Genomic DNA, 27,602 nt, shown 5'->3' with positions numbered 1-27,602 from the left:
GCCAGACAGTGGGACAGTGTTGGGTCACATAAAGAAATGAGGCAGCCATACGTGTCCCACCGTAGATGACTCTTGGACACAGAATGCTGAGTGAAAGAAGCCAGACACAGAAGGCCACAGAGCAGATGATTCCATTTCTATGGAATGTTTAGAATAGGCAAACCCATAGAGACAGAACACAGATGAGCGATTGCTGGAGGCTGGGAGCGGAGAAGGATGACGTCTAGTGGGGGCAGTGACTGCTAATGGGGGTGGGGTTTCTTGGGGGGGCCGTGGAAATGTTCTGGAATTAGATGGTAGTAGTGGTTGCACAACTTTGTGAATGTGCTTAACTCTACGCTTCGAAAGTATGAGTTTTAGGGGCGCCTGGGTGGCTCAGTCGGTTAAGCGTCTGCCTTTGGCTCAGGTCATGATCTTTGGGGTCCTGGGATGGAGCCCCGTGTTGTGTCGGGCTCCCTGCTCAGCAAGGAGTCTGCTTCTCCCTCTGCCTCTACCCCACCCCGCTGCTCGTGTGCTCTCTCGCTCGCTCTCTGTCTCCCAAAGAAATAAATAAAATCTTTTAAAATAATAAAAAATAAGAGTGTAAATTTTATGGAGCTTTATCTCCATTTTAAAAAATAGGTTGAAAAAAAAGTCCTGATGGCTTCTCACTGACTGCCTAACCTTGCACAGGTGACTTGGCCTGAGCCCGAAGTTCCCCGTCTGTAGAATGGGGCCGTAACAGCAGCACTGCCTCGTGGGTCTGCTGAGATGATACAAGAAAGCAGTGCTCAATGAAGGGAAGTTTTAGAATTCACGTTAGGATTAGTCACTGCACGAGATAAATTAGGGTGGTTTTCTGAGGGTCTGCCTCCTCGGGCAACTCTGCTCCCATATTCCCATCCTGCCCGGCCAATTTTCTTCCTCCTTGCACCACTTGGCATGTGATATTCCCGCTGTTCCCTCCAACATCCTGTATGTCGTTCGTAGGTAAATCCAAGCTTGCCCTTGCCTTCGAGCCTGCCCCCCGTAGCGCCTCTTCTGAGCCCCTTGCCCAGATCCACCCTCTCCCCGGGGGACGCCATCCTCTTCCAGAGGCGTTCAAGGGAGTCACTGATGGCAGGCTGAATCCCACCCAGAAGGTTTCACGTCCCAAGCCAGGCTCCGAGCAGCTTGTCCTGTTGTCGTGCATCCCAGACTTCACGAGTTTATTGCCTTCCTGACGTCCCCGCTTCCCCATACCGGACTACCACCTGTATTGCAAGGTGCTGATACTTTTCTATAAATGACCTCGCTTTTCAGAAAATAAGCATATTTTGAAAGGACAATTTAATCGTGGCTGTAAATGAAGAGCCAGCATCATTGGCCGTCAAGAAGAACAGAAGCGGGAGCTGGGAGATAGTCGCACTGAACACAAAACCGTGTCCGAGCGCAGGTAGCCACATTGTCCGCTAATCCCGTTCCTTTCAGGTACGGAGATCAGTAGGTCTTCGCGAGGCATTCAAGACTTGTTAACAACAGAAAGACTCTCGCTGGCATAATCGGGGCTGAGAGATCACTGAAAGGGGACTTGCGTGATCCGTGAGTCAGCGTGATTAATGCTTTTCCCCTGAATCATCTTCCCTTCTTTCCCGCAGTTTGTCACTTAAATACCACCTCCTCGTGAGCCTTTCCCGGCAGGGAGCAGCCCTGCCCCCCTCCATTTTCCCAGTTCCCCATCTCGGTTTTCTTTTTCTCTTTAGCATTTCACACCAGCAGATACCCTCTTCACTACATTTTCCTTGTCTCCCGTCTGTCCCTCCAGCGAGAAAGCACGCCCTAATGGAGAGGCCCTGGCCCCTGGAAGGGACTCAGTAAATACTTGCTGAACGAATGAATGGGTGCACGGATGACTGAATGGATCTTGTGCCTCCAGCAGCTTCGTACTGTCTGACTCTAGCTCCGTACCAAACCTTAACCCTTGGGAGGAGCCCAATAAACAGTTATTGAGTGTACAATCCAGGGAGGGAATGAATCAATCAGTCAACAAATTTCTTCCTGGGTAGTGGTTTTCAGTCTTTGAGATAACCCAGGCTTCTTCATGTGTATAGGTTTCCGAAGGCCCTAATTCTAAATTCTTCCTGCAGACTGTCTCCGGAACCAAAAGTACAGAGTCTTTGCCAAGAAAAGAGGCTGAAATTCTCAGGCCTCCGGTTGAGAACAAATAGTGCTGGTTTCCCAGGAGAAGCAAGTTAGGGACCCCAAGAAGTTGTGGGAGCTCAGGAGGTGTGGGGAGAGCATCTTCTGGAGACAGACTCCTTGCCCGCCCTGGCCGGCGCCCCGTGGCACCCCGCCACGTGGGAGAAGCCAGCCAGACACTCAGGCACGCTGCAGTTACTCAGTGATCCTAAGTACATCAAGATGGGCGCCCTGACGCCAGCCGCTCTGAGCAGATCTGGAATGAATTGGGGGGTTGTTAAGATCGCCGACTTAAGCCTCTTCTCACAGGAAAAATATTTATCTCACTGAGCTCCGCTTTTTGGAAAGCTGTGCCTGTAACAGTCCGCATCGATCTAGCAGAGTTTTGGCTACTGCTGGCTTTGTCTCTTCTCCTGTGTCCGGCCATGTGCGTGTCTGTGTGTGTGTGTGTGTGTGTCCATGATTATTAAGCAATCAGCCAGAAGACACAGCCAGGACACTCTGCTCTTCTTCAACTGGAAAAAAATGGACACAAACTCAGTTTGTGGCAGGAGACACAAGACATAAATGTTTTATCATCAAAGATGCCTGCTTGCAAGAGACAACTGTTTCTTCCCTTCCTTTCCTTTCTTTCTTTTTTTTTTTTTTTTTTGTTCTTATCTAATATGCTCCTTTTTCCCTTGGTTTAGGGAAAAAATACAGATGAATGCGACATGGAAAGTAAGTACTCCCATCCTTCCTAGGGGCCATAGTCAGCCTTTAGAAAGCAATTTTTTCCTTGGCTTTTCTACTCTTAGAGCCGCGGTCCTGGGTTTGAATCCCAGCTCTGCCACTTGCTGGCTATGAGACCTGGAGAGCCATGTTACCACTTGGGACCTCTGTTTTCTCATTTGTAAGACGGAGAAATAATAGACCCACCCCTTTAGGTTGTTGGGAGGAGTAAATATGAGAATATACACAGAGCTTTGTTTCAGGCACACAGTAAGTGATCCACCAACGGTACCTATTTTATAGGTGGAATATATGTCATTTTTATACATTATTACATAGCTCACTGTACCCCAACTGCTTGAGGAACATTACTTTTTAGTCATTGCTAATCTGACAACCCATTCTTTAATCTGCATTTTAAAGTTCACTCACTATTTTCCTAACACGGGTTTTATTTGCTACACTGCTGAATGTTTCATCTACGCGAAGCATGGGCTAAGGGCTCTCCACCAAATATTTTAATCACACTCCTGGTGTATACCCAGACTTGACCAGATAGTCATACACCCGTGTTCACAGCAACATTACGCACAGTAGCCAAAAGGCGGAACAACCCCCGTCCCATTAGCAGATGGACAGGTAAACAGATGTGGTCTCCCCGTACACGGGAACACCATTCGTCCTTACACTGGAAGGGAATTCGGACACAGGCTGCAACATGAATGAGCTCTGGCGACACGATGCAAAATGAAGGAGGCCAGTCATAAAAGGACAATTATGACGTGATTCCTCCTCTATGAGGTCCTTAGAGCAAAGTCCTAAAGACAGAAAGTAGAATGGCGGAGGGTGGGGGGTGCCTGGGGGGCGGAGTCAGTTAAGCATCCCACTCTTGGTTTTGGCTCAGGTTGTGATCTCAGAGTCATGAGATTGAGAGCCCCCTTCCAGCCCCTGGCCCCAAGTTCTGCGCTGGGCAGGGAGCCTGCCTCTGATTCTCTCTCTCTGTCTCTCTGTCCCTCTGCCTCTCCCCAAGCTTGCGTGCCTAAGCTCGCTCTCTCCCCCTCTCTCTAATAAGCAAACAAATAAATAAATCTTAAGAAGGAAGGGAGGGAGGGAGGGAAGGAAGAAGGAAGGGAGGGAGAGAGGGAGGGAGGAAATAATGGTGGGAGCCAGTGCCTGGGGGAGAGGGATCGAGGAGTTAGTGTTTAATGGGGACAGAGTTTCAGTTGGGGGAGATGAAGGTGTTCTGGAGGTGGATGGTGGTGATGGTTGAACAGCAACATGAATGTGCTTCATGACCTGAACCGTCCACTTAAAAATGGGTAAGGTGGGAAATTTTATGTTATGTATATTTTCCTAGAACAAAAAGTCTTAATTAATCTTCCTAACATCCTGTAAGGTAGATGTTTTTATTGCCAACCCCCCCCATCCATTCTTTTAAAAGATAATGAAAGGAAGACTCAGAGAGGTTAAACACATTCTTAGAGTCACACAGCTTATAAGCAGAAGAGCCAGGCCTAGGTGGAATTCTGTGGACACAGGAGTCAGAGGGAAACCAATCCAACTCAAGGTGGCAGGAAAAGTTAACCGTGACGGATGGGCCCTCAAGGTTCAGAGTTCAGTTCTAAATTTATTCTCTGACCTTCTTGTGGCTTCTAAATTTGGCCAAACAAGTTCTTCCAGCCTAATCGATGACGTGCATGCATTGTTTTGAAGATGAAGCCTCTTTCCTGGTATGAAAGTAATAAAATAATGCAGATTTGTTTGGAGAAGTCACCCTGCCTCCTGTCCGTGGCACTCCTAGGGTGACCCGGGACTCACTGATAGCAGAGACAGGTCACAGAGCCTGAGTCTGAATTTCTCCTCCTGAAAGAACTAGAAACAGAGCCTCAGGAAACAGTGAGGCAAAGAAATTCTAGCCAGAATCAAACTTAAAGTTTTCTTGAAGTTATTAGTTAAGAACAAAATGAGACTCCTTGGATCGTCTCCAGTTCAGGGAGGAATTTGCAGGGGCTGAGTCCCCACTTCTCTGGGAGGTATCAGGATGGCTGACTGGTCCATGACCCCTTCTCAGACATCCTGCCTCTCCTGAGGTGGGACAGACATGTGCCCCTTTTGGTCTAGCCACCACTATCTGAACAAGCCTAGGACACTGGACCCTGGAGAGACGATTCACTCACTGGCCAGAAACAAAACTTCTGGTGCCTGGCCAGGAAGGATGAACCTGGACATCAGATTCCCTCCTGCAGGAATGTAAACCAAGAGACATGGAAGAGCACTCTAGTTGGTGCAGATACTTGAGCTGAAAGGTCAGGGATATTTGGAATGGGGTGGCCATTCTGGGGGCATAAGCACACAGATGTATGTAGAAAAGGGGTAGGTGTTGTGGCACTCTGGCTCCCAAAGTGTTGAGTGGCTGGATCAACCTTTACCTGAAACCCACCTTACCACTGACTTTTCCATTACACGAGCCAACAAAATCTTTGTTCAAATTACTTTTGTTAGGTTTTCTGAATTTTTATTTTTTATGACCAAAAGGAACATCTCTATAACCTCTCAAGGTGTCCCATTTTTACCTGAAATTGTCAGAGTAGATTTATGACACAGAACCCAACAGACCACACCAAAGCAGAACCAGGCAGGCAGAAGCACTTTGGCAGAGTTTAGGACTCAGAGCAGTGTCCCTGCACGTCCCGGGTGACGAGTTCCCCTTCTCTGGTCTGAAGCACTCCGAGGAGGGGCCGGGAGGTTAGAACTTGGCTGTAGGGACATGCTGTCCTCACGACAACCCCTTCCCAGCCTCAGAGCTACTGTTATCAGAATCTCTCTGAAGGTCCTGGACAAAGGGTGAAGCCAGGAACTCCTGAGGCTGAGGGCAGGTCAGGGGCCTGGGAGAGCGGGCTGGGGCTGGGGCTGGGGCAGAAATATGTCTTCCGTTTCCCTTGGGCCCCCACAGTACAGCTGTTGTCCACAGTGAGCCAACAATAGGGACAAGTAGCCTTCACGGGATAGGCAGTGACCCAGGACTAAAGGCGCTGTTGGGGATAAGGTGGGTCTCTTTGAGGCAAACGGGCTTAGCAGCGAGTGGTGACCTTGGGATCCACGCTGGCGTCTGATGGCTCTGGATGCGGCACCATTTCCAATACACCGCAGTGAAGCTCTGAGACCGTGGCCACATCTGCCCGCACGTTTCCCTTGCAGCTGGTTCTGCAATCAGCAGCCGCTCCATGGCCTCCCCAGGGGCTCCGGGGAGCTGACTGCTGATGAGAGAGAGGACTAGCCACAACCTTGACTCTCCTTCCGGCCTCTGCCAGACCCACCGGAGGCGTGGGTGTGTCCGGCCTACCTGGGAACATCTGCTTCTGTCGTCAGACAGGCTGCCCTGATGAGGACCAGACCCCCCAGAGAATGGGCAAGCCAGAGAAATTAAAGATGAATTTCCAACCATAATTGGCCCCATCTGTGAAACTGGGGGCTTCCCAAGGGCCAGGCCGGCGCTGGGCTCAGGTTTAAGCCCGAGTAGGGGACATCATGGGTGCTGTCACAATCACAGCGCCCTCACCCCGGTGGGGAGGGGGATGGCTGTAGGCATCCAGCACCTGTTGGCAGGTTCTCCATCCAGGCTCCTCCTCTCAGGGGCCCTGCCACTTCCACTGTTCAGTTCTTACTGGTTTTCACGGGCCCCCAGATGAGTCAGTGGCACCGGGACCCAGTATGGATTGGCGTCCTGGCCCCCTTGCTCACTGGCGTGATGTGGGGGGACATTGATTCATTTTGAGCCTCCATTTTCTCACCTGCACACTGGGGGCTTGTCATAGTCCAGAGGTTTCCAGACTATGACTGCACCCATCTGCGGACCATGAGCTCAGCAGGGAGAGTCACGAACAGGCATTTACTTCTGCTCTTCAGCCTCGGTGGTGACATTCTCCCAAGTGCACACCCCACCCTTTCCGGGAATGATATGAGGGCAGGGATCCCATGGGCTTCTCTGTTCCCACCCAGCACCTTGCTCGGAGCGAGCTGCTGTGGGGAGCGATGTGCTTAATGGCTCTCCAGCGACTCGAATACTCTATTCTGTTCCCTTTCATGACAGTTGCTCGCCCAAGGAGTGCAGCTCTCAGAACTGGGCTCAGGCAGACCTGACCTCAAGCCTGGCTCTGCCCTTACTCAAGCGTGGCCATGGGGAGCTCTGTCCCCTCCCTCCAAGCCTCCGTTTCCATGTCTGTTCCCAGGCAATAACTCCACCTATTCTATAGGATTGTCTTGTGAATCTGAATTAACTGATGCAAAGCTCTAGGCTTTGTGAGAGGTGCACGGCGAGCCCCATGTCAGCCCACTACAGCCATTAAGTCCATATATCACATATGTCATGATAGACTCCTTGGGGTCAGGACACCCCTACCTTCCTCCAGTCAAATCGTCAGCTGGTCTGGGGCACCTCTGGCGAGTAATAGCTATGTCAGGGCTTTCTCTCTACTTTCTGGCTTTCCTAGACTGGTTGCCAGCCATGTGTCCCCACCCCAAGACAACCCCGCCTCCACCCCCCCAAAGGGAGTAACTTTAGCATCACCCCCACTTGAGCACGTCAGCCTAGTAGAGCACGTTACCCGGGTTTACTGCATTGAAGGTGGAGTCTCCAAAAGCCCACTGAGATGTCTGTGGATGGACCAGTGGGTCCCCCAACTTACCCTGCCCGGTTTCCCCGCCCTGCACTCAGCTCCAGACAGCACTCGGCGAGAGAGGTCAGCGGCTAAGCTCTCTGCCTTTCCCTGACCTCAGGTCTGTTTGTTTTCCCTGTGCAGCAGCTGTGCAGAGTGGAAATCTCCACTAAGGGACAGACCTCCTCTCTAGGCTAGAATCAGGAGAATGATACAGGAGAGGAGGCTGCCCTAGCATTAGGAGGGCCAGTCACTGGGTTCCCACAGGACACTGGGCAAACCAAACCTCAGACCTTCTGTTTTCTTGTCTCCATGGGCTGAGAAGAGAAATTGCAGATCAATCTTGGCTCATGTTCTAACACCAACTGGCAGATGGAGGTTGGTTCCAGTGTAGTGTTGAGATGGATTCTGAGGCTGTATTGGGGCTCACTGGGAAAAAGAGCTGTGGTCGATTTGCAACGTCTTCCATAAACTGAAGGATGGGAAGGATAGTATACTTGTCACAGAGTTTCCTCCCCAACCCGGGTGCTCTGTAAGGTTCCTCAAAGCTTGAAATGGCTCAGTCTTAAGGTCTCCTGGGATCACACAAAACTCAAGATCTCTCTGTTGATTTGACCTTATTCTAACAGCACCACAGGCATCTCATGGTGAATGCTCCCTTACCCCTTGTCAGTGCCCACCATGGAGGCCCCTTCAGACCCCCAAATCCTTATAGCCACCGTGACGGGTTCAGCTAAGGCAATCTCCACCAGCTTAGCTCACTGAAAATCAGTCCTATGATCCCCAACTCCCAACTGCCCCACTGGATCCAGCCATACCTGATATGAAATCTAATTCTAGATTTTTAAGTTATAGGAGCCAACACATTCTCTTTTTTTCTGCTGGGCTTTCATCACTTATAACTCACAGAGTCCTGAGGCACAGAGAACTAAAAAAAGGGTTTGGCTAGTATGACAGTGAGAACATTTGGAACTTTGTTTTTGTTCCCATTTGATCCAGCCAAGGCAAGAGGCCTAGAATGCAGAGAAAAGATGCCAGTTTCTTCAAATGCAGAGACCTGGGAAACACGTGCAAGGGATCCCTGTGATAAGACAGCCGCTGCTTTGGACAAGCAGAGTCTAAAAGGAGGCAAGTTGTCTGGGATATCCTTTTATCTCCCTCAAAGTGTCGTTTCCATGAATGATTTCTCCTTAGCTTCCTGGGACACTGACTCTAGCTTTGTTGAAGTTTGTTTAAAAACCTGGGCATAAATCATAAGCACCCTCGGGAGAGAGCATTAACCACCAACTAGCAACATTAATGTCCCTCCGGCCCACCAAGTCTCCTCCAGTTAAATGGACTGGAACGTCTCTACCTTGTTCCCAGAGGAAACTTCCCTGCTTGTTCTAGAACATTTCAGAAGGCTTCCGCTCTAAGTTTTCACGTATCTGCACGCAGCTCAGCTTCCTGGCCTGGCTCCTCCGTGGTGAGGGGAAAGCAGGGACCACGACAGGTAACTAACAGCTCTGGGCATTTCTGGAGTCTGGCTCTTGGAAGTTGTTTTTTATTTTTTGGGTCGGGGGGAGCAAATTCTTTTCTCCCCCCACCCCTCGCCTCCATTCAGGAACCTGGAAGGCACAGCAGCAATGGAAGCCTAGCAAAGGCTTTGATGTCAGACAGACCTGGGGACAAAATTGAGGCTACCACATTCTTGCTGTGTCATCGTGGACAAGTTGCTTCACCTCTCTGAGCCTCAGCTTTCCATAAAATGTGAATGATAATACCACCCACCTCTGAGAATCTGACACTTGAGTGCTCAGACAGCCTGACATAGTCCGCGGCGGTTATAGTATCAGTATTTGTGATTCTCTCCTTTAGATCGGCTTAGACCAGGGCGGGAGTGAAGGAGGTTGGAGGAGAGAGAGCAATGGAGGGCAATCTCAGAACTTTGGCATCATTCAGCCTTGGGGGATCCTGACAGCACGCCTTGTCCGCATGCCTGCTCACACTCTGGACACCCAGCCGCCTCATCCTTTCTGAGGTGAGGGATGGCCCTTTCTTCCCCGGGTAGGGAATCCAAGGCTGGCCCTCTGCCCAGGTCCCAGAGTCTGCCGATAGGGACTGAGCTGTGATGAAGACTCTGACCACTGAGTCCATGGTACTGTGTCACAGTACCTGAACAGACGACGGCAATTGTTTTTTCTTTTTTTTTTTTTTTAGATTTTTTTTTTTAATAAACGAAGGCAATTGTTAAACACACTCACTGCTCTGAAAGTTTCTCCTTCAGCACACTTGCCACAACTCTAATTGTGTGATAATTTCTGTAACAAGTTATAGTGTGAAAAATAGGACTGTGCTTTCCTCCATGCCTCTCTGGGTAAACAGTCCTTCCCCTTGGTCCTCAGATATCCATCCGCCGGGGAAAACTTGTGTTCGTATAGAGGAACAAACAGCAGGATCGTGGCAATATTCAGTTGCTCATAATGAAATCAGATTTTGCCACAAAACAGTAGACTTAAGACCCACCACCGTGAGAAAACATTTTTTTTAAGTCCTTTAGATGCCAACAAACACAGCAAAGGCAGAATACTTTCCCAAACTGTCAAGAAAATAAAGGTCTCCCTTCACCCATGACCCCACGCTTGCTATCTAGGGCAGGAGAGCATGCATAGAAGCAGGGAGGACATCCTGTTTCTCCTCTCTTCACTTCCACCCAGAGAGCACAGGGGCATAGAGGAGGGTGGTGGTGCAGAGTAGGGACTCAGGGGCTACCTGGGTTCAAATCCCAGCTCTGTCACTTAAGAACTCTTGGACCGGGAGCAAATTATTTCACATCTCTGTGTCCCAGTCTCTGCATGCTGTAAAATGGGACTTGAAGAACTTCCTCAGAGAGTTGCTATGAATGTGTGTTAGTGTGTGAAGTGCTTAGTGTAGACTCTGGCATTTACAAGCATTCTAAGTATCAGCTACTTCTTTTTCATGTTATTATTTATTTATATTGTGTGTGTGTGTGTTTGTTCAATACAAGGAAAGCCTGCTCCAAAGGCAGGGTTTGCAGTGACCCTCTGGAGACCTGAGGCGGAAGCTGCATTGGGACCACTGCCCACCAGTTTAAGTTGGGGGGGACAGTGCAGATGCTCCAGGTTGACAGGAAACTTTCCCCAATGTTGCACTTTCCCTGGCTACACGGGGTCCTCCCATGGCTGGGATAGGACCCAGGATGTCGCTTTTCATACCCTTGTGTTCGGAGGGGTAGACAGCCCCAGCAGGGTCAGATGCAGTGGAGACAAGGGCTTTGAGCCAGTGAAGAGACAAGTCAGCCAGGCAGGGCTCCGGGCCCAGAGCATGTGTTTTCCTAGCTGCCAGCTTCAGTCCCAAGCGCCAGAAAGGCCTGTAGTGATCCTGGGCAACAGAATGGCTAGAGACACCGACCCGATCCACCAGCGAGCCTCGGGGTTCCAGACCCTATGCCACCTTGGCAGGGCTAAGGATGGAGCAGAAGGAAATCTGAGACAGAACATTACCTACAGAGCTCAAGTACTGGGTCAGATTAAATTGACCAGATTAGACTAAATCGAGTGCTCTTCCTTGTTGCCCTGGGACTAGGGTTTGTGAGAAATCTCAGCTCAGTTACAGGAAATAATGAAAAGACTTCCCCCCCCACCCCTGCAGAGCTACGTGATGCTGTGGGTAAAGATGCAGCCTCAAGGTCCGTCACCAGCATGCGGCTGCTGGGGACAGAACCGCCCCTGTCCGAAATGCGCTAGGCGCTGCACAAACACCCCGTGAAGAAGTGAGGACGCCGTTCACTCCCGACTGAGCGGTGGCGGACCGGCGGCGCGGGTCTGGGACAGGGGAAGGGGGGACTCTTCCCAGCTTCCTCCGGGGAGGGGGGCGCACGGGGCTCCCGCCGCCTGGCCTTCGCTCTCTCCTCCTCGGTGCCAGCGGACCCAGCGACTTGCTTTAATAGAAAGTCGCAAAAGCCATGTAATGCCACCTCCACCATCGGTGACTCAACCGCGTCCACAGACACCTGCACGCACACCCGCACACCTGCACGCTAGGCACCTGTGCGCATGTGTACACGCACGCACGCACATACGTGCACGCACTCGCGCCCGCGCATGCGCACGTGCCCCCTCACGCAGGCACCTTCCCGGCGGGCTCACTTTGCCAAAGCGACCGGCCATGCTGGAGAAGGGTCCCGTGGTGGGGAACGGAGGGCCACCACCGCCAGAAGAAGTGACTCCTGCACTTCTGAGCGAACCAGGTAACAGATCCTGCCTCTCAATGTTGAGACGAGGGGAGCCCCACGGACACCTTGCCGTGCCTGTGACAGCCCGAAGCAGAGGACCCGGCCGCCGCGCCTGCGCCCCGACCTGCCGAAACTGTAAGATCAGAGACCTGTGTTGTTTTAAGGCATTTAGTTGTGGGGACATGTGTCACACAGCGGCGGATAACTAATCCAGCCCCTTGTTAGCTCTGTGCCCCTGACCCAGTTGCTTAAATTCATGTGTGTCCCTCGATCTCGGAAGTGGCATAACTGGTGCACCCCCACCTTCTGGGCTCATCGTGAGGACGCAAAATGAACAAATGAAGGAATGGGACAGCTGGCTGGAGCAGTGAGATTACAGAATCAGGAAATGAAGCCCGAGGGGTCGGGCAGAGAGAGGCTGAGGGGGGAGTCCTCACTGAGTAGCTGCCACAAGGCCAGGTGCTCTGCCGGAACCCCCAAGAAGGTCCCTCCCCAATGTGTACCCTCACTTTGTCCCAGTGAATTTCTCCTGGGGACCCGGACCAGTGCTCAGGGGTGCCTGGCTGGCCAGTCCATAGAGCATGCGACTCTTGATCTGGGGGTTGTAAGTTCAGGCCCCACATTGGGCAGAGAACTTACTTAAAGTAAAGGACCAGTGCTCAGAGCTGCCTGCGGTCAGGGTGCCCAGCGTCATTTACCCGCCACCTAGCCATCCCCACTCTGGGTTCTGCTGTCCCTCCCTCTTGGATTATGTTCTCCGTGGAGCTGCTGTTGCCCAAAAGCTGGCCAGGCTTGATGCCGTGGAGACAAGCCGGCAGCCACAGCATCTGATAGCTCGAGAAACTGACCCTCCTGGGACAGCCGCAGCCAGCTGGCATGAGTACCATGAGCTGGCCACTTGCTCCTGGGCAGTCAGCCCTGAGGGAGATGGGGATGGGGAGGGGGGAGGGTCAGCCTTCAGCCTTCAGCCTTCACAGGGTAACAGATGCCTGACTTCAAGTCAGAACAGACTTTCTACTTGGAGGCATGTCCAGCCTTCCCTGCCCCAGGTCTTTGTGATCCCCAAATCTGAGCTGGCCCCGCTGTGATGGCCACCTCTTAACTATCACCGCAGTTTTAAGGGCCCAGAGATGCACACATCTATCCCCTGTCTCATCTGGGGTTGGAGCCAGTTGGGCAGAAGGGGCACAGGGATCACATGGCTGTTGTCTATACTCCTTTCAGTGCTGAGCTGGGGGCATGAATCAGACCCTCAATGTCTGCAGGCATGCACACTGACTGGCAGTCCACGGACAGCCCACCTGTCGCGGGTGGTGGCTCATGGTAACCCTAGCTCTAGCCCTAGCCCTCCTCCTGCGTTCTCCCTACTCAAGCTAATCCCACTTCTTGGATTCTGGGCACATGGGCTGGCCGAAATGGGTGACAGCCGACATTACTACTGGTTTCCTGATTGCCCCGAGGGGCAGAAACTGGGAGAAACCTCTTGCACCGGGTGCGTGCAGCAAGTTAGGAGCCTGCCCCTAGACCCACAGCCAGAAGGCACAGCACTGCTTCTCTCTTGTCCTGACTGGCTCTTCTCTGTACCCCAGCAACCCAGCATGATAACAATGATTAGCATTCTTAAGAACTCTCTCTGTGCCTCTAGCTCAGGAAATCCCCGTACACCTCCAAGGTAGGTTCTGTTAGAATCCCTCTTTTACAGTGGGGCTATCTAAGGCCTGGCTGGTTGGTGGGAGAGGCAGGATTTGAACCCAGGCAGGTCTGGCTTTGGGGCAGTGCTCTCTGTGATGTGGCTGGCTCCTACACACTTGCTAGCCACTCTCTGAACTCTTAACATCCCCCATCCCACTCCTCTGGGGTGGGGGGGCAAAGTTCTGCAGGCTGACTTTGTTCCTAGGGAGCCCCTGATCTGCCCAGGGGCCTCCAACTTGCTCACTGGCTAGGAGAAAGCTCCTGGCTCTCTATGCCGACAGAGCATACAATTCCTAAGGCCCCAAAGCCCCAGTTGTTGGAAATTACAATCCTTCCTCATGGCTCCGAGCTCATGGCTTTGAGAGACTCCTGATTGCACACATCTCCCATTAGCCAAAGCAAGTTATTTCCATGGCCGCAACACAGACGTGTTAAAGGGTAAACGGCCATACATCATCTGGCAGCCACTCATTTTTCTTTGTCAGGCTCCATTCCGGCCCACCAGGCCCCCGCTCTCCCCTGGCTGTCAGAGAAACAGCTTCATCCTTCCTGCAAAATGCCTTCACCAGGTCTGGCCCAAGGAATCGGGGTTTGTGGACCCAACAGAGTGAATCACTTTGTGAGCATTCAATAGCATTGTCTCGATGACTAATAGATCACACCTTAATGGACCATTTTTCAATTTGTAAGCCCAAGTCAAGACGCCTAAAATGTTACCAGATGTCAAGGATGACATGTATGCGTCTGACATGCTCTTACACGCACAAGGGTCGCAAGCTTTCTGCCTGCAGGAGAGCCGGGCACCCGTGACCCCAGGCAGAACGCAGCTTCATGTTTGCCATTATGAAAACAAGATCCAGCCCCCCCGCAACACTCCCCCTGCCTTTTTATAGCCTCTTTGGGGGAGATGTGTCTGGAGAGAGAGGAGGGAGGTGTGGGCCAGGAGACAGCATAGCTCGAATGGCTGGGACTCTGGGAGAGAAAGGACGATGACTCCAAGCCCTTGGAATGGGATTGGAGGGTCTCAAAACCTTGCCAGCTTTGGAGTCAGAGAGAATAGGTTTGCTCCCAAATGTGCTATTTACCAGCTGTGTGACCTTACACGAGTCAGTTCACCTCTCTGGCCTCAAACAGAGATAATCCTAGAACTGTGGAGAGGCCTGATCCGGGGAGGGAATGAAAGCACAGAGGAGTGCCCAGCACATCATTGGTGCCGCATGAAGTCGGTGTGAGAGGCACTATAGGAAGGGCTACTGTTTTCCAGGGGTGGTGGCCCCCCGATGTCACAAAGTCCCATCTACCCAGGGACTTTGAGTGTGACCTTATTTCGAAATGGAGTCTTTACAGACAGAACTGGTTAAGATGAGGTCACCCTTTGGATTGGGGTAGCCTAATCCAAAGACTGGTATCCTTAGAGGAGGAAGAAGGCCACGTGAAGGCGGCGAATAGCTGCTCATTCATTAGTTCCCCTGCTCAGGCCAAGGGCAGCAGCAGCCGAAGCCAACCCCCCAGGGCCAGCCCCCCGGTCCAGGGAGCCCTCTGGCCCATTCAGTACCCGCAAACAATTCTTAAGGTTATCCCTGATTTTCACGATCTGGATTTGCTACGATCGCTGCTGCTGAGTCGTTAACATAGGGCGGAGAGGGGCAGAAGAGAAGCAAAACCAACAGCAAAGTTCCCCCACCCCGGGTCAGGAGTGTTTTTCCACCAGGAAACCAGAATAGTTCGTGTGAGTTTGTTCACCCTTTGTCCCAGGACACAAAAATGTCAGAAATGTGCAAGGGCTGTGGCCACAGAGGGACACTGTATCTCGTTCCCGTGGTCCATTTCCTGCACAGGGCAGAGGGTCAGGGTGAAGACCACTGCACAAAGTCAGGACAAGTGAGAGCTGCTGTGTGTGCCACCAGGGGCCGGTGAAGCTCCCCTTTCTCTGGGCCCCGGATTTCTTATCTCTAAAATGGGGCGATGAGGCCAGATCCCTCAGATCACGGAGTAGAGTAGATGTCGCAAGTGCAGGTACGGTCCTGTGGCGCTCTCTCCTCTGTTCTCCCGAAGGGGTCAGCTGCATGGGAAATGAGTCCCCCTAACAGGGCCTCTCCCAGACCCCACTTTATAACAAACAGACTTGACACCATCCATCCATCCATATGTGTTCCCTAAGCACCAGCTGTGTGCACGGTGCTGTTCCGGTTTCTGGGAGGCTGTTTACCACCGTTACCACTGCTGATGATCAGGGTCAGCAGTCCCCACCACGTATCCGGCACTCACAGACCCTGAGCTTTGCCTCTCTTAATCTTCAAGACCCATCTGCCAGATCGTGCCATCACAACCATGTTTTTGAGAGAAAACTTAGTTCAGAGGGGGTATGACTTGCTCAAGGCCACACAGTGAGTCTGGACTCCCTTTAGACTCTGCTTCAAATGAGACATTCTGCCTGCAAGGACCCACAGCTCAGTGCGGTGAGATCTGGACCCACCCATAGCGTGACATTCCTCACACAAGCTTGTATTTCTCACGCCTGACATGGTGTCAGACACTTCCTAGTGTTACAGCGTGTTACGTCACTGCGACCTCCCAAGACCTTCCGGAGAAGTTGTTGCCATCACTGTAATCATTACCCCGCCCAAACAGAGGAGGAGGCAGAAGGGCAGGGGTTACAGGGGTGGGAGCCCTGAGAAGTTAGGACCAAACCCAGCCTTCTTGCGCTTCTAAGACTCTCAATGGCCATGCTTCTGCCTCCCCAAAGGAAGCTGGATACCACTGGTGCTAAATCAGTGCAGAGACAGTCAGGGGTGTTTGGAGTCCAGATCCCAGGAGGCTTCCTGGAGGAAGAGGATTGCAGAGGATGGGGAGAACCTGCGTAGTGCAGATTCCCTCTCCCCAGATCCACCTCAGGACATTTTCCAGGAACCTGGGAGCTGGATGGCCTCAACCCTTTGAAACTCACCGCTTGGCGCCTCACTCCCCTGAGGGCCTCGGGAGGAATCTGTCCCGCCTGGCTTGGGGAGGGCCCGACCCGGCCTCCTGCCGGCCTGTCCGCATGCCAGGCCAGGGCTGACCCTTCACCCGCACATCTCTCATTCTGCAGGCCCCAAGAAGCAAAGTCCAGAGCCAAGGTTATCGTGGGGGTCACATACCTTAGGGGAGGGGCGGGCACACAGAGCCACAGGCTATTCAATGCAGCATTATTTGCGATCACAAAAGATTGGAACCAACTTGGAGTCCATCAGCAGGGGACTAGGTCGAGGTGCTTTGGCACAACCACACACAACTCAGGTGTCAGCGGGAGGTTTTGAGAAGTAAAAGCTGACTTTTATGAAGGATTTGAGCCCCTCCCACATGCATTAACTCATTTGATCCTACATCAGTCCCAGGAGGAGAGACTGTTAGCACTTTAAAATGAGGAAACGGAGGCACCCAGGGGTCGGGTCCCTGGCCCAAGGCTCACGGCTACACCGTAGAGCAGGGATTCGGTGTAGGCAGAGCACATCAGAACCCCCTGCCTTCTAGCCTCCCCGCTTCTCCGTCTCGCCAGGGGTCCCTCCAGGAACTCCCTGGAACCTGGGGAAGAAGAGAAACGCTCGGATAACCTCCAGCACTTCCCAGCCCGCTCGCCAGGGTTGGGGGGCGCAGGTGTAATCAGAGGAGCTTGACTGAAGCCTCCTGCGTCTGCAACAGATTCCGATAACTCAGACGCTGGGGTAGCCAACTGCTCTCTACAGTCAATTACGGCCAGCGGGGCCCACTGATTATTTTTATAGCCTTTCCTGGAGTCATGACAAGGAAAACTAAACGATCCACAGGACCCCTTTCATCACGAACAGCCGGGTTTCACGGTTGGGGGTGGAGGAAGGAAAGAAAGAAATTACTTTTTTCCCCACTTTGGAGCTAATCAACAGAACTCAAGGCTGGTCGGCCAACGTGTTGGTGTTGAGAAAAGCTGTTCTCAAGCAGAACTAATTGGCAACAGAAATGGAATTTTTCCCCCCAAAAAGTATAAACATGCTTTATCCCTGGGAATTACCCTTAGGAATAGGTATTCCAGACATGCTGTGTGCAACTGCCCGCGCACAGCCGTCTGCCTCCCATAGGTGAGGCCACAGGTGGCCGGAGCAGGCCGCCACTCAGCCAGATCGGCCTTTCTCGAAATAGGATGGTCACAAAGGTCACTGGCCCAGAGCTGCCCAGTCTGGAGTGGACATTTGCTCTCCTCTTGCCCAGCACCACATCCCTTCTAGAAATAGCAGTTGGCTTAGGGTACCCCGTGCCCTGATCCCTGGACTTCCTCCCCTCTGCGCTCCAGGGATGAGCACTGGCAGATATAAGCTAATGAACGGGTTCCAGGGAAATTCGGGGAATAGGCACACAAGTCAACAAGAAACCAGAAGGCTGGGGACGTCTGAGTGGCTCAGTCGGCTAAGCTGCTGCCTTCAGCTCACGTCATGATCCAAGGGTCTTGGGATCGAGTCCTGCACTAGGCTCCTTCCTCAGCGTCTCTCTCTCTGCCTCTGCCTGCTTGTGCTCGCTCGCTCACTCTCTCTCACAAATAAATAAATAAAATCTTTTTTTAAAAAAAAAGAAACAAGAAGGTGGGGATCCCTGGGTAACTCAGTCGGTTAAGCGTTTGCTTTCATCTCAGGTCATGATTTCTGGGGTCCTGGGATGGAGTCTGCTTCTCCCTCCGCCACTCCCCCTGCTTATGCCCTCTCATGTGCGCGGTCTCTCTCTCAGATAAATAAATATTTAAAAAGAAACAATAAGGCACAAAAAAGAGTATCTAATGAAGCTTCTAGAAAGGGAGCTCCCACGATTTTAGAGGTGCAGAGAGTAACCTGCCCGGAGCCACACAGCATGGTCGTAGGGGGTCCAGGACATGAACCCAAGTCTGTAGGGTTGAAGAATTTGTGCCATTTAACTCCTAGGCTCTGTGAAGAGATGGCATAACCTCTGGCGGGAGCCAAACAGACCAGATGCAACCCCATCTCTGCCATTTCCTTCCTGTGGGATTCTAGGCAAGTTACTTAACCTCTCTGGGCCCCTGGGCGGCTCAGTCAGTTAAGCGTCCAGCTCTTGGTTTTGGCTCGGGTCATGGTCTTGTGGTTACAGGTTTGAGCCCCATGTTTGCCTGTGCACTCAGTGTGGAATCTGCTTCAGATTCTTTCTCCCTCTGCCCTTACTCTCTCTCTCTCTCAAATAACTAAAATCTTTTTTTTTTTTTTTTTAAATAAAAGAGTCACTTAAACTTACTCCTCCTCAGTTTCCATATCTATGAACTGGGGCCTTTAAGAGCCCCTCCGTTCGTGTGGTCTGAGGGTTGAATGGATTAACAGCAATACAGGTAGAGTGTGAGTAGTGACACCTGTCACAAGCAAGGATTTGTCCCTGCCCCGTCACTCTGGGTCCCACCTGTGATAAGAACCAGGTTGAGTAAAGGCAGGACCGAGCGGTAGATGCTAGGAAGACAAGGTCTCAAATGCCCCCTCCACATTCTCCTTCCTGTAGTGTGGCCGTCAGGCTCGGTTCCCCTCCCGGTGCAGCTCTGCCATGAAGATGGGAGACATCACAAGCCCGCAGCCCGCTCAAGGCTATTCTTAGACCTGGAGAAACACAGCAAGTGGCAGCCAGGCCTGTGATGGTGGCAGCGGTGGAGATGCAGGGGAAATTCCACCCATTCCAGTGGCAGAAAGGAAGCCATCAGGCAAATGCCGCACGGTCGAGGGCACATGTGAATTGGCAGAGCCACTATGGAAAATAGTTCGGGGAGTGATTTCGTATTGTCTACAACCCGGCAGTCCTGCTTCCGGGTGGACACAGGAGACGCACGCCAGCGTGTGCGTACTGGGGCCGGTGCGAGGATGCTCAGAGCGGCGCCGCCTGTGATAGCAAGCGCACCGGTGCCAAGCAACCCGGAAGCTTCTAGATGTGGGGAACGCATCCTGGTTTGCCACGCAGTAGCATCTGGCAGTGGGAGCTGAGGAAGCACGGAGCCCTGTGCAACCACGGGGATGAGTTGTAGTGATAAATGCTTCATGAAAACAGAAGTGGCACAAGACAACCTAGATCTTTTTATAAAGTTCAAAAATAAGTAACAATAATTTACTGTTTGGACATAAATACTTTTTTTTAGAAAAAGGAGGTTGAGATGATGAAGTTCTGCAAACAGATGTGAGGACGGCCATACGATGTTGAGAATGTACTTGATGCCATTGAACTGTATACTTAAACATGGGTAAAATGGTCAGTTTTATGTATCCTTTACCACCATTCTTTAAAAAGCCATAGAAAGGGGCACCTGGGTGGCTCCCTCAGTTAAGTCGCAGCTCTTGATTTTGGCTCAGGTCATGATCTCCGGGTGGAGATCAAGCCCCGTGTTGGGCTCCTTGCTCAGCAGGGAGTCTGCTTGGATGTTCTCTCTCCCCCTCCCTCTGCCCTTCTCCCACATGCATGCACACTCTCTCCTTGTCTCTCTAAAAAACAAACAGAAACAAAACCCAAAAACCTAAAAATAAGTCATAGAAAAACACAAAATTCAAGATCATAGCTACTGCAGTGGGAAGGAGCATGTAAGTGGGTTATAGATAGTTGTCAAAGTTCTAGTCCCCGGGGGGTGGGGTGGCTCTGTGGGAGGTTTTATTTTATAAATAAATGTGGCGAGACTGCTAGATGGAAGGGCGAGCGTGTCCTGAGGAGGTATGATTAATTCACTTCTACCTGAGCGCTCTTTTATAAGTCTTGAGGGAAGCTTTGGAGACTAGGGATCTAACGGGGGCTGCTGGGCAAGTGAGCAAGGTCTTGGCCTTTCCCTCTGCTATTAATCAGGTGTAGGACTGTCTGGTCCCTGGTGGGGTGGAGGGGGTAGCATCCAGCTCTGCATTCGGAAGGTGCGTGCCTGCCCTCCTCCACATGCTCGCATGTGCAGGGTCCATCCTCGCTCATTCGGAAGGCAGGGACGGGCATGCTCTGGACCAGGGGTGACCGATCCAGTCCAAGGGACAGCACAGTGACAGCCACCAGGACATAGCAGATCCCACAACAGATCCCATAACCTGCCTGATCCTCAGTATTTCTGAACACCGGTGTGGGAGATGGTGTTGTTTTACCAGCCCTGCAAGCCCAGGACAGACAGGGGCTGAGCACAGGAGCCACTTGAGGGATCCAGTCTGGGCCTGGGCTGGTTTGACAGCGCGTCTGATGATGTGTGCGTCCGCTGACTCTCACCGTCCTGCAAATGAACGGCCACTTTGTGTGTTGACACATGCATAGAAGTGTGGCATTCATAAATGAAATGGAGTCCCTGGCTAGAGATTCCTGGTGACCCTAATTCACAGTTCTCTTAGGAGGTCTGACTGTTCTGTCGCTCTTGGCAACAAAGCAAACCAGGTATTTCTACAAGTTTTATTGAGTGCCTACTATGGAATAGAACACTGAACATAACAGGCAAAAAAAAGTGTGTGTGTGTGTGTATACACATACACCTGTACCCTCAGGAAACTCACATTCCAGTAGGGGACATTTAAGAAAAGAAAAATATGGGGCACCTGGGTGGCTCAGTGGGTTAAGTGTCTGCCTTCAGCATGATCCTAAGTTCTGGGATCAAGTCCCACATCAGGTTCCCTGCTCAGTGGGGAGTCTACTTCTCCCTCTGCCACTTCCCCTACTTGTGCTCTCTTGCTCGCTCGCTCTCAAATAAATAATATTTAAAAGAAAAAGAAAAGGAAAAAAAATTTGCCAGATGATGGTAAGTGGTAAGGAATGAGCCATGTGGAAATCTGGAGAGGGAGTGTCTCAGGCAGTGGGGAAAGCCAGTGCAAGGGTCCTGAGGCAGGACTGTGTCTGGCACAATTGAGAACAGCAAATGTGGCAAGGGGGAGAGCAGGGGAGATGGAGTCCAGATCTTATAGGGCCTTGCGGTCATGGTGAGGACTTAACCTTTTACTCTGGGTGAGGTGGACCCAGGACTGGGGAGTCAGGAGGGTGTTCTGAGCAGAGGAGGAGCAGGATCTGATTTCATTTTAACAGGACCCCGCTGGCTGCAGATAGAGAACAGACCATCACAGAGGCAAGAGAAGCAGAAACCAGTGAGGAGACAACTGTAAAAGCCCAGAGAGAAATGGCCTCATGGGCCAGGGCGAGGGGAGGGGAGGGGACAGGAAGAGGTCAGCTTCCAGACACAGGTTGAAGGGAAAGCCAGTAGAATTTCTTTTTACTGAAAAGTAGAAGCAGTTGGGTTCTACTTATGTTTTGGGGTCAAGAAAGTGTGCGGCCTGATTAGAAAATAGAGATTTGGTTATCAAAATAGATCCCCTCTTCCAACCTCCTGGGACTTCTGATATGCAGGCATCGAAAGGAAGGTTTAGGTCTCCCATGAGCCAATCTGGATGAACACTCAGGATCTATTATCAAGTGGAAACAGGGAGATGCAGAATAGAACATATAGAATCCGTATTTGAAAACTAAAATTAACCCAAAAAATGCAAAAATGAGTAAACAAATGGTCTGGAGGAGTAGACCCCTGACTCTTACTGGGTTGCTTGGGCTGAGGGCCACTAAGATTGAGACTCAGGATCACCCTTCTGAGCACACAAAATAAAATAATTATAAAACCCATTTATAATTGTTTTTAAAAGTGCTGTGAGCATGGTTCCATTCTCGCCTTCCTAACTGTGCTGCTCTGAGCCAGTGTCCCCACCTGGGCCTCTGCCTTGGCCTCGACCATAAGAGACAGAATTCAGGAATGCGAAATACTTTCCTCTGCCGCTCGCTGGCTTGGGAGAACTGGAAAGGGCCCACCTGGCTCCCAGGGTTTTTAAAAATAGAAAGTTGTCTTAACTTTCCTATAGATTTGGCTTAGCTGTTCTTCCTGCTTGTTCCAAGATGCCGTTTCTATTAGAGAGTCGTGCTCTGCACATGAAAATAAAGTATGGCAGGAGCAAGACCTTAAGTGGATGAAATTAACCGGGAGCTGCCCGACAGGTCACCGGAAGTGCCCCGGCACGCAGAGCCAGGGAAGGTGGTGAGGGAGCCCCGGGCCGCCACTGTCCACGCTGGGGCCCAGAAGTGGCCTGTGGAGACAACAGCTCCTGCCCAGCCCAGTCTCTGTATCCATTCCATTGCTCAGAACGGGAGTGAGGAGTTGGGCTGTGGGTATGTTTTAGGCAAGAGGTGGAAACTGAAGTATTTGTATCCAGGCTTAGTACCTGGAGTTTGACTCCCTCTGGATAAGGACCAAACACGGTCCATGCCAGGATTTCTGAGACCCTGGGCACAAGCGTATGAACTGTGGGACCAGAGGTGTGCTGGTGAAGGTTAGCAGCTGGCACTCCAGGGGAGAGCGTGTGTGTGTGTGTATACATGTATGTGCGTGCATACGTGTGTACATATGAATATATGCACACAGATGCACACTTGGGTTTATTATAGATTGTACTGGTATAAAGGGTGTGCAGCACACAATTTACAAATAAAAACAAAATTTACAATACCCCATTGGAAGTTTCATATATACTCAACTGAGTCACACGGAAAGGGTTTGTTGATTTTGGCCCCCAGCCCTTGTATCTGTAGTCAGCCCACGCTTATAAGTGACGAACGAGAGTGGCTCAAGGCTTGTGCATATTTTTCTTTACCTTAAGGAGTCAGACAAAAGTGACACAACAAAGTGCAGGTTGTCAGTGAAGGAAACATGCGCCTTCATTGTGGGGCTCTTCACAACCAAACAGCCACAGATGGGGACAGTTTTATATTTAATCTTCATTGTTAACTTTTCCTGTCTTTTCCCTCAAATCTAGGCAATCAGCAAAACAATAAATAGAGCCCTGCTTCGTCCTATTACCAGTTTCCATGATATGAGGACTCCCACTGGGGCCAATTTCCGGGGCCACCAACCTGGGGTCACTGCACGGGGACTCGGGGAGAGATACACAATAGCGGACTATCAGATGGGCTTCCACCAGGCAGCGTGGACAAAAGTCACCTCGGGAGCCTCGAGAGCAGCCAGATGTCCTTTCAGACAGGGAAAGGAATGAGCAGTGAGTACTCACTACCTTTGTAACATCTTTGATTTAATTAAAAGTCTGCGAAATTTAATTTTTAATGATGGCTCTGCTTAGCAACTCATTCACCACATTTCTGACAGTCTGACCATTGGCTTTCCAAAGCCGGGACGAGCTGTGTCCAGCACACCACAGTGTAGGGACCACATGGCAGAGAGTGTCACACATTGGGGAAGAAGCTGGTCCCTCCGTCTCTGCCCAGAACCCAGAGCAGCCTGGGCACCACAAGTGGGGGGGGGGCGCGAGGGGCTCTGCTCTGAGAGTCTCAGGTAGGCGGAGGGCGGAGGCCGGAGGAGGCCAGAGAGGACAAGCAGGGCAAGAGCCCAGTTTGTGGGCTCATGTGAGATACCCCTTCATCTGCTCCCCAGAAAGAACTGGGGGGTCCTGGGGGTCGGTGCTGAGCTTCTGATGCAGAGTAGGTAAGGGCCACCTAGTCAGCACGCATTTGGGTTAAATCACTCCCCATGAAAGCAATCCATTCGGCCCCTCAGAGGCCCACATGGCCAGAGGCCTGGGATGGCTGATGTCAGCAGTGAACCCCTCAGTCCCTTTTTCAAGCCCACTTGCATGCCCCCTCCTCCGGACCTTCCCTGATGACAGGGCTCACGGGAGACCGTTGTCTTCTCTTAGCTTCCTGAGAACTTCAGTGCCCTCCAAGCAGGCTCTCGGAATTTTAAGAATTACACAGAGATTTTAGAGTTTCCTAAAATAGGAAAGGGTAAATTAAACCCTTCATATCATAGGTGAGGAAACAGAGGCCCAGAGATGGAAGGTGACTTGTAGACACCTTGAAGTGTCTACGAGAAAAATCAAGGCCAGAAGTGGGTAGAATGACCAGTCGTCCCAGTGTGCTCAGGACTGGGGGTCGAGACCCCCACTCAGGTCTCGACTCAAGCCCAAGGCAGAGGTTCTGAGCCAATCCCCTAACGGAAGGGAGGCCTGCGTCAGTACAGAGCTGCTGTGGGGTGGAATTTTCCAAGAAGAGAGAAAAGCGACCACATCTGGGTGCCGGGATCTCCAGCTCTGCCCAGATGCCTGGCACCAAGGGATTTCCCACCTGCCTAGGCCCTGCTGTGTGCTTCCCGGGCCTCAGAGGTAACGTGCATCCTTCTCCTCCGTGCCAGGGAGACACTCATGGACTCGATCTGCAGCTTATCTGGCTGCTGCTGCCACAGCTGTGGGGCTGCATATGCAGATAGCCTCCAATAATATCAATACGTGATTCCCCCCGGGGGAGGCGTGTGGAAAACTCTGTATGTGTTTCACAATTCTGTTTCGTCCAGAGGAGCAGTGGGGGCCCAGAATGATTTGAAACAGATTTTTGGAAAAGCAAAATATAATTGGAACAAAACCTAGTAGAGGCATGTGCCACTCTTGCCACGCCCAGCTCCCTCCACCCCTGCCTGATGTTAACCCTCTTCTCCCATCCTGGGGAGCCTCTGACAGCAGGGAGGCGAGCACAGCACATGGCATCCGGCACTTCTCCTTCCAACCAGGAGCCCCTGCCTGGGACGCATGCCCCCACCCATCCAGAGGTGAAGACCGCTCAGCCTGTGGCTGCCTCTCTCCAGCCTCTCTGCCTACGTCCCACAGGTAATCCTCCCCTGGACGCCCTCTCCTCCTGCACCCCTGCTTCCTGCAGAGATCATGGAATCAGAACAGAATACAGACTACTGGAAGTGGAGAGTTTAGGGCAAGTCAAGTCAGAAGGGCAAGGACCTGATTCTGATCTCTGCCACTGAAAAGCTGTGTGACCTTGGGTGAGTCACTTCACTTCTCTGAGCCTCTGTTTGCTCAGATACCAGGAGGGTACACATGCCCTTCTGAAGGCTCATTGGGATTCCCTGAGCTAGAGCTTCATAAATGCCTAGCACAGTGTCTGGAATATGACAGATACACAAGAAACACAGTCTCAGTAAAAGCCCCTTAAAGAGCCTCTGTTGCAGCCACTCCATTGCAGAGATGGACAAACCGAGGCCCAGGGAGGGGAGAGAGCTCGCCCAAGACCACACAGCAAGCCCCCGCTATCCCATTCCCCCCTCTCTGGCTCCCTTCTCCCGGGGAGCTCCAGGCTGGAGTGTGAGCAAGTGCTCGCCTCCTCACACTTCACCTCCCTCTAGCGTCTGGTCCACACGCCAGAATCACTCACCATCCAGCAGGTACAGGCGTTCAGGCTGGGGCACGCCTCCTCCTCCAGGCCGCCTGGCTTTCTCTGTCGCTGAGGTGAGCTGCGACCCTCACCCGCTGCATCTGCATCCGCCGCAGGGGTCGGGCTGGGGAAGTCCTTCCAGACTAGCCACTCGGAGGCTGCTCACAAGGAAGCCACTGTCCCCTGGTCTTCTTTGCGGTGCTGAGGGCCAGGGGACATTGCACTGCCAGGCTCTGATAGCGCAGTCGGCCTCTTATCTGGCCTGTGTCCGGGTGTAGGCGGCCGTGGAGCCGGGGTTCCAGGAAGCCGGCCTGGGGCCCCCCCGGCCGGCCCGCGCTCCCCGGATGCTGCCTGCTGCTCTGGACGCGGCCGATTGCCCGTCAGTGTCACTGAGCTCTGCCAGGGAGAATTCCATGCTGGCCCCCAGCAGGCGGGGCCCCCACCCCTTCACGTCCCACCCCCCACTCCCATCTTGGCAAGGGGACGGGAAAAGGCAGCTAATTTCAAGTCCGCACAGCGCTTGTGGTCGTGTCCTGAACTCTCTACGATTAATCACAGAGCATCTGATTTCTGCTTCTCCTCAGAGGGGGGTGTGGGGACGCCTGGAAGTTTCTGTTTACTCAGTTCTTCGCAGGGCTGTGTGCTAATCACAAACAGACAGGGACACAGCCTTGCCCTCCTCCGTCTGCCTCCTCTTCGTACCTTGCCACTTTCATGTCCCCTCCTCACTCCTTCTTTTCCTCCTTTCTTCCCTCTCCCCCGTGGGTCCCCTCCGACGTCAGTCCGGATCTGGGATCTGATCCTCCACACACCTCTTCCTGTGGTCCTGGTTTCCCCCGAGCCCCGTTGTCCCCTCTGCACCTCCCATTCTCCCTGGGTGCGATTTAGCTTGGCATTTTCCCTTTACGTCTTTAGTTAGTGGTCAGCTTCTTTTACTGCTTTGTTCCTTTTTTTACCACCTAATGCTTTCAGGCTTTCCCCACAACCCACCCCCACCCCTGTTACATTTGTATGTGCGACTCCTACAAACTCGACTGGTGTCTCGGTCGGGGTGGGATCCAGGCACGACACACACGAAAGGCTCCCTTTGTCACCTTGGCCCATCAGCTCTCGGATTCTGCTCAGGGATGGACCAGGGAACAAAGCCCCCATTGACCACCACTGCAGAGAGGCCCGGCCCTGCGGAGCCAACCAGCCTGTAACACCTAGAGATGAATTTCTTTCTCCCTTGGCTCCCTTCCACCCTGCAGCCACTGCAGACAAGAAACCAGGAATAAACAGCCCCAAAGAGTAGTAACTGACACCCCTCCCCACAAACACACACACACACACACACACTCTGAAGGGTAGTTTGACAAGACCTTTGAAAATCAGAAATGAGCATATATGCCACCACCCAGAATAATTTATGCATGTGCCTAAGGAGGCATGTGCACAGAGTTTTGCTTAAAAAAAAAAAAAAGTTTTGTCATAGGAAACAATTGAAAATAATGTAAACATCCATCAAACAATGACTGATTACACAATGTGGAAGGGCCATGCTATGGCTTACCAGGCTGTGGTTTAAAAAGAATGAGCTAAGTGTGTAGGTAACAACAACAGTGGGTCTCCAAGACATATTACTGAGTGAGAAGGGGGTCAAAGTGACATATCTGGTATAATCCTGATTGTGTAACCCTCCCCTTAGTACACACAAAGAATGAGATACTACGGAAACACGTGTCAGGCCTGAAAAGTAGTCTCAAAGGATTTAAACCAAACTGGGTCATTAGTGCTGGGAGAGAAGGAAGCAAAATGGTTTAAGGGCGGTGCTCTTACCTGTTAACAGTTTCATTTTGAAAAGTGAAAATGGGAACACCTGGGTGGCTCAGTTGGTTAAGGGGTTAAGCATCTGCCTTTGGCTCAGGTCATGATCCCAGGGTCTTGGGATGGAGGCTCGCCTGTGCTCCCTG

At 51.9% G+C, this 27,602-nt stretch overlaps 1 protein-coding gene across 3 annotated transcripts in view; it reads right to left on the bottom strand.

Moving 5' to 3' along the window:
- Window positions 1-25,994, bottom strand: part of RIPOR3 (RIPOR family member 3) — a 71,355-nt gene extending 45,361 nt beyond the window's left edge. For all 3 annotated transcript variants that reach the window (XM_044262838.1, XM_044262841.1, XM_044262839.1), the window contains exon 1: window positions 25,651-25,994. In XM_044262838.1, coding sequence (XP_044118773.1) covers window positions 25,651-25,653 — 3 coding nt within the window. In that variant the 5' untranslated portion in view covers window positions 25,654-25,994. The remainder of the gene's footprint in view (window positions 1-25,650) is intronic.
- Between the last annotated feature and the right edge of the window lie 1,608 nt (window positions 25,995-27,602).

This window comes from Neovison vison, chromosome 8 (assembly GCF_020171115.1).
Source record: "Neovison vison isolate M4711 chromosome 8, ASM_NN_V1, whole genome shotgun sequence".
Classification (NCBI taxonomy): Eukaryota; Metazoa; Chordata; class Mammalia; order Carnivora; family Mustelidae; genus Neogale; species Neogale vison.
This window is presented reverse-complemented; position numbering and strand designations above follow the sequence as displayed.